The following is a 6,000-nucleotide window of genomic DNA, read 5'->3' as shown; positions in this document are numbered from 1 at the left end:
TTTGGTCTTGGTAGAACCTGTGCCATCATCTGTCAGTGCTTCAGTGGCCTAGATCCAAAAGGAGTATGTCCAGCTTTGTAAAGGTAACTTCTTGCAAAATAATTTATTTCTCTCTGACAGCATTATAAAGGACAGCTTTTTGCCTACGCATTTGATGATTTATGTATTTGTAAATATAATAAAACCACAGTGGTTTGGACATTCACCGAGAATGACTGGTTTGGAGAATTTAAGAAACAAAAAGAGATAAAAACATCAGCTTGAAAAAGGAGTGTCTGCATTACAAATGGACTTTGTTATTTTTATCTTGGCAAGTATCATTAAACTTTAATTCCTTAGGCACCCATGACAGATAAGTTTGTCCCACTTTGCTTTAAAGATGTTATGCGTTAGTTTTGACAAAGTAATAAAATCACTGCACTGAGACCTCACTCCAGCCTTCTGATGCCTCTGCTCAGCAAATATGGGACTGCACAATGAGCCCTCCACTTCTCATTGCAGTCAGTGGGACTGCTGTTGTGAACTGGGAGACTATTTTTTTTTCACCTTAAAGTTTCTGTTTATGGAGCGAAATAGCCACTTTCATTAGAAAAAGTAAGTTTGCAGAGTCATGGGATTCTGCTGGGGGTGTGCATTCATTTTGGTTTGCGCCTGAGCTCTCTGTCTCATTTGCAAAAACTGTGCCTAGTTTTTCAGCCCGGAAATATGTGCTAAACCTCAGCCTTTAGTGCAGACACTGGAATGAGTATTAAACTATCAGAGTCATTACAGCTTGGCCTCTTCCTCTCACAGCTTCCCAAGACAACCCAGTCCATACATTATCGGGAAACACATTGTTTTGCTTGCTTGAAGGGTAGCAAATGACCAGCTTCACCTTCAGCCAACATCTCGTTTCCTGCTCATTGCTAATCACCAGCACAGACAAAGAAAAGCGCTATTTTGTCCTAGGCACATTTCAGTTCAGGTTTGCGCTCAACTTTGTGCCAGGAGGTGGTTATAGGCCCTCTATCCATCATGGCCGTCCTGCGGGCCTAGTTTGGGGCAGGTCAAGGCAAGGTGGGGAACTGGCTCCAGCACCTGCAGTGGGGTGAGCTGAGCTTGACACAGGCCCCTATGAGCCACCAGGCCAGGAGCACCCTTCAAAGGCTCCTACTTTTCCTCAGTGTGGAATATTATGAGGATTTTTAATGGGTTTAAACCCTTCAAGGGGCACACTAGCATCTCTTGACGACCTCGGCAGCGGAGGCTGAAGATAAGGGTGCACAGATGGGTCTGAGGGAGCAGTGGGCCATAGCGGGACAACGATGCCCAGAACATGTGAGGGAGCCGTGGACCATGGCGACTGTGGGGCTGCGTGGGACGACGCCGGGGGCGCCCCGCTGAGGAGAGCGCTGGCCCCCGGGCAGCCAGGGCCGAGGCGGGGGCGACAAAGACCGAGGCCGGCCCTCAGGCTCTGCCGGTGCCGCGCCGGGGGGGAGCCGGTCCCGGGGGTGCCGGGGGAGCCGCGGCGGGGCAGCCCCCTCGGCGTGTGCGATGCGCGGCCGCATGTGGGGCGCAGGCGGCGGAGTCTCCACCTCTTCTGGCAACTTGAACCTGCGGCTGCCAAGCTCCATTAGAGCTATCAGCAGTCGGGGGGGGACGCACTTCACAGCGAAGGCGGGGGTTGAGTTGCCTTTTTTTTTTTTTTTTTTAAATATATATTTTTTCCCCCTCTTCGAAAGCTTGTGGCTGAGCACGGGGACCTCTCCGGGGCCTCCCTCCCAGCTCCCGCCGGGCTGAAGCCGGGGTCCCCCCGCCGCGGGCACCGGGGGCCGCCCATGGCTGCGCCGCCACCGGGCGCCGCGCCCCGCTGAGCTCCGCGGGCACCGGCGGCCATCGCCCCTCTTCGGCCGGCGGCTCGGCGAGAGGAAGCAGGGCGCCCACCATGCTCCGGTGCTGGTGGCTCGCAGGGCTGCTTGTAGGTAGGTGGCACAGGGGGTGGCGGTAAGGGGGGTGGGTGGGAGAGGGTGGCGGGGGAGAGGGGTCGCCCCCTCGGGGAGCTCCCCGGGAGCAAGGGGGGTGGCGAGAAGGGTGCAAGGAGGTGGGCAGGAGTTTGTTAGGAGGCTGCAGGGAGTGTGGGTGAAGCCTGCGAGGGGAGAGCGCAGCGCGGCAGTTCCTCAGCTGAGGAGGAGGGATGCGAGGCGGGTGCGGGGAGGTTGCAAAGCGGGTGCGAAGCAGCAGCACGGAGGGTGCCGGGAGGCTGCAGGGGGTGAAAGGACTGCTAGGAAATCGCCCGGCGGGACTCCGTGCTGCAGGACGGGGGTCCCGGGGTGCCCCTGCAGCCCCGGGACAGGCAGGAGGCACCCGGAGCCCCAGCCCCGCTCCCCGGGACGTCCCCGGCCGTGCTCCTGCTCCTCGCAGCGCCGCTTCCCGCAGGGAGAGCCCCGGGAAGGAGCCCGGAGTCCCGGGGATGCTGCCGGGCTGTGGGACCGGTGTGCGTGTGTGTGTGTGTGTGCTGGGGGGCACAACCCGCCCGGGGTCCCCCCTCTGCCCCGGGGTGCAGGGTGCCAGGCTGCGGGACCCTCTGCCCAAACCTTTGCCGTTCTCGCCTCCCTGCAGCCTGGGGGTGCCAGGGGGCGGCAGGGCTGGGGAGCAGCCCCCCGGCCATCGCCGCTCGCTCCCGGCCGGCCGGCGGAGCACGGGGAGCGCTGCAGCTCGGCGTGGCTCAAGGAAGGGCTCAGGGGATTCCCAGTGGCTTTGCAGAGCTGCTGCTGGGAGTCATCCCTGGGAGAGCCCAGCACCTGCCCCGGCCAGGGACTGCTTCAGAAGTCTCCTCCAGGGACACGGAGCCCCAGCTGTGCCGACCCTCCGAGCAGCACAGGCTGCATCTTTGCGGCCGCCTTTCGGAAAGGCTTCTTGCAACCCCACAGTTCTTGGAGCAGTTTCAGAAGAAAAGGTTCTGGCTTAAGAGACCATATGGGAGAACAAAGACAACTGTGCTGTGAAAAAGGCAAAGTGATTTCTGTTTATGACAAAGAGCAGAGTCTGGGGAAGGCTTCCCCATCCTTGGACAGAGTGTTTTCCTATGAAATGCACGGGAGACCCTTGAGTGAAACCCCATGCCCCTAAACAGGTGAAGGGAAAGGTGGGGAGATAGCTCCCATGCCCCCTGTGCAGCCTGGACCCTGGATATCCAGCCAACTGGGTTCCCTTCCCTTCCCTTCCCTTCCCTTCCCTTCCCTTCCCTTCCCTTCCCTTCCCTTCCCTTCCCTTCCCTTCCCTTCCCTTCCCTTCCCTTCCCTTCCCTTCCCTTCCCTTCCCTTCCCTTCCCTTCCCTTCCCTTCCCTTCCCTTCCCTTCCCTTCCCTTCCCTACCACTTGCTTTACTCCTCTGAGTCTTTGGGCAGCACAATATCACACTAACTTGCCTCTTAAACTTGGGGCTCTGTTTAGTGAGCATTGCAGTAGAATCGTGTAGTGACAGCTATTGGAACTTATTTGCATTAAGAGTGAAGGACCACACTACAGAAAGAAATCTCTAAGCATGGTACTTGTATAGGGTTATTTTTCTGCTCTCCTTATCTGGGACCTTTGTCATACACTGTTTCCCAAATGTAAGGCTTCACAGGTTGGGAAATATGTATTCTGCCTCTCTACAGATTTCATTAATTCAAGTTGCTCTGCTCACAGATCTGTTATACTGCATTATGAAAGATTACACATCTAAGTCTAATTAGAATACTGCTTTCTTAAATTATCATACAGTTTTAGTCCAATCTAATTAAAACCCAGTGCTTTTCCATCTAATGTCAGTGATAGATTTTCCACTGATTTCAGTAAGAACAGAAGTTGGACCCTAAAACATATGTTTAAATAGCTAAGTCAGATCCAGAACTCATTAAAACCAAAGCAAGGTTTGCCAGTGACTTCAGTGTGAGCAAGACTGGTATTCTGAATTTTGCATAAAACTGAACATCAGCGTGACACCAGTGCATAATTAGTTGAAAAAATACTTCAGTTAGGTAACTGGATCTGATTTTGGAGTCTCCTCCAGCAAAGAATCACTCATTCTTGGAAATGTCCCGAGAGACTTGCTGAGTTTTTACCTAAGCTTTCATTAAAGTCTTTATATTCCAATAACACCACACTGATATTTTTCACGTGTAGCTTCTCCTCCATGGTTTTAACATAAAAGATCTATTCTTGCTTCCAAAGTTTATTTTAAATTTGAAAATAACTGTGATGGGGTAAGATAAGATCAGCAGTTGCATTCAATTGTGTGATTAGGAAGAGAATCCTCTAAATGATAGCAGTGAATTAAATCTAGATGTATGTATTTGCACTTACATATATATTTATACCCACTATTAAATTAATATCATTGTCTTTGGATCAAATGTTTGTTTTGGGCAATGTTTACTTTGCTAATTTATTTTTTCCAAGTTGGCATTTTTTTCTTCTTCATTTCTCTAGCTGGCCAAAAAATCAACAACTAATGTATTATGCTGGGTCGTGTGATTTGACTCTATTTGTTCTTCCATAATGATAGGTTAGCCATGTTTCAAAGTATATGGATATAGATAAAAACAGGGCTGAGATGTTAAAAAAAGCACAAGTGAAAAAAATATCGTGTGGTTTCTATATTTTCCCCACAAGCACAAATTGTTGAGTAAGGAGATTTTCAAAAGCCAGAAATTGCTATGAAGAAAACCAAAGCTGGAATCCAATGCTAGGGGAGGCTGCATCTGGCAGAACAAAGTTTGGAAAGAGATTTTGCTTTCAATGGGATCCTGTGTTTCCCCACAACACAGCATATGTCATCTATAAAAACAACGCTTTCATGGATGAGATACCATCACTGCTATAATCAACCTCAAAATTAGGAAGCACCTACACAATACTGTTACACAGTACCTCTGGTTTTCTTACCTATTTGCTAAGGAAGATAAGCCTATAAAAACAGAGAATTCCTAACTTTGTGATTTTAAGAAAGAGCATCTAAGATACAATAATACCAAGAAACTGACAGTGATAAAGTGGGAATTTTAAAACATAACCCTTTTCCTGTAGGCTAAGGGTTCCTCCAGAACCTGAAAATATGATTCATACGACAGCTCCTTCTCTAACCAATTTAAATTGTGTAACATCTGAGGGGTTAGTAATCTGCAATCTGTTATTTTTTCTTTTTTTTTCTTTAGGGAGCTAAAAGGTCTCATGCTGTAAAGTGTGAAATTGGGAAAGTTGTATTTCTGTGTATTAGGAAAAAAAATCTGATGTCTATGTGAAAAGCCAAAGCTCCAGATTGTTAGGTGATAAAGGGGTTCAAATACATCATTATTTTTTTATTTTTACCAGGGTGATGGTGTGATAATAATGTCTTTCATGCTGATGTTTTCTCATTTTCACTGAACAGCTTTTTAAATAATCATGGTTTGAGTTGAACTGAAAGTGAGAATGCTGCTATGAAGCTCAGCTCCTGTGGCACTGTAAGAGAGACATTTGGATCAGTTCAGCAACATCTCTTGACTCAGAACTGGTGTGATGGTACATAAATCAACAAGAGAAATCTCACCACTGAGGGTTCAGAGAGATTTGCTTAAGTCTAGTCTTTAAATAAAGCCTTAAGCATAAGTGCACCCGTTTGATCAGTCACTTAAAAAAATCCCTCCCCAGGGTTTCTACTGTGTTCATGTGAAGCACTGACAAATCTGTGACATTTTGGTCTTGTCTGTGTCAAAGACAGAAATCCTTGGAAATGAGCTTTTGCCCCTGTACACAGAACAACGTATACTCCAAGCTCCCCACTGAGAGAACTGGATTCACCTTGTTCACACTTACTAAATCCACAGGTGCTGGACACTGGCAGGTTATGGCTTTTAAGTGTCTCTTCTGCCCTGCTAATACAAAACCATGATGACACTTTATTTTTAAAGCTCTTTTTCGCAGAAAAAATATTTTTTCCTGGTTAGACTCCCTGGAAAAGGTGAGTGAAAATATAATTGACAGCAAAGTTTTGCTGCAA

General features: G+C 48.8%; 1 protein-coding gene across 1 annotated transcript in view; it reads left to right on the top strand.

Annotated features, from left to right (window-relative positions):
• The first annotated feature begins 1,598 nt into the window (after window positions 1-1,598).
• Window positions 1,599-6,000, top strand: part of APCDD1L (APC down-regulated 1 like) — a 26,936-nt gene continuing 22,534 nt past the window's right edge. Inside the window, exon 1 of the mRNA XM_040575930.1 lies at window positions 1,599-1,961. Coding sequence (XP_040431864.1) covers window positions 1,925-1,961 — 37 coding nt within the window. The 5' untranslated portion in view covers window positions 1,599-1,924. The remainder of the gene's footprint in view (window positions 1,962-6,000) is intronic.

This window comes from Cygnus olor, chromosome 16 (genome assembly GCF_009769625.2).
Source record: "Cygnus olor isolate bCygOlo1 chromosome 16, bCygOlo1.pri.v2, whole genome shotgun sequence".
Classification (NCBI taxonomy): domain Eukaryota; kingdom Metazoa; phylum Chordata; class Aves; order Anseriformes; family Anatidae; genus Cygnus; species Cygnus olor.
Note: the sequence above shows the minus strand (reverse complement) of the source record. Positions and strands in the feature narration are given on the sequence as shown.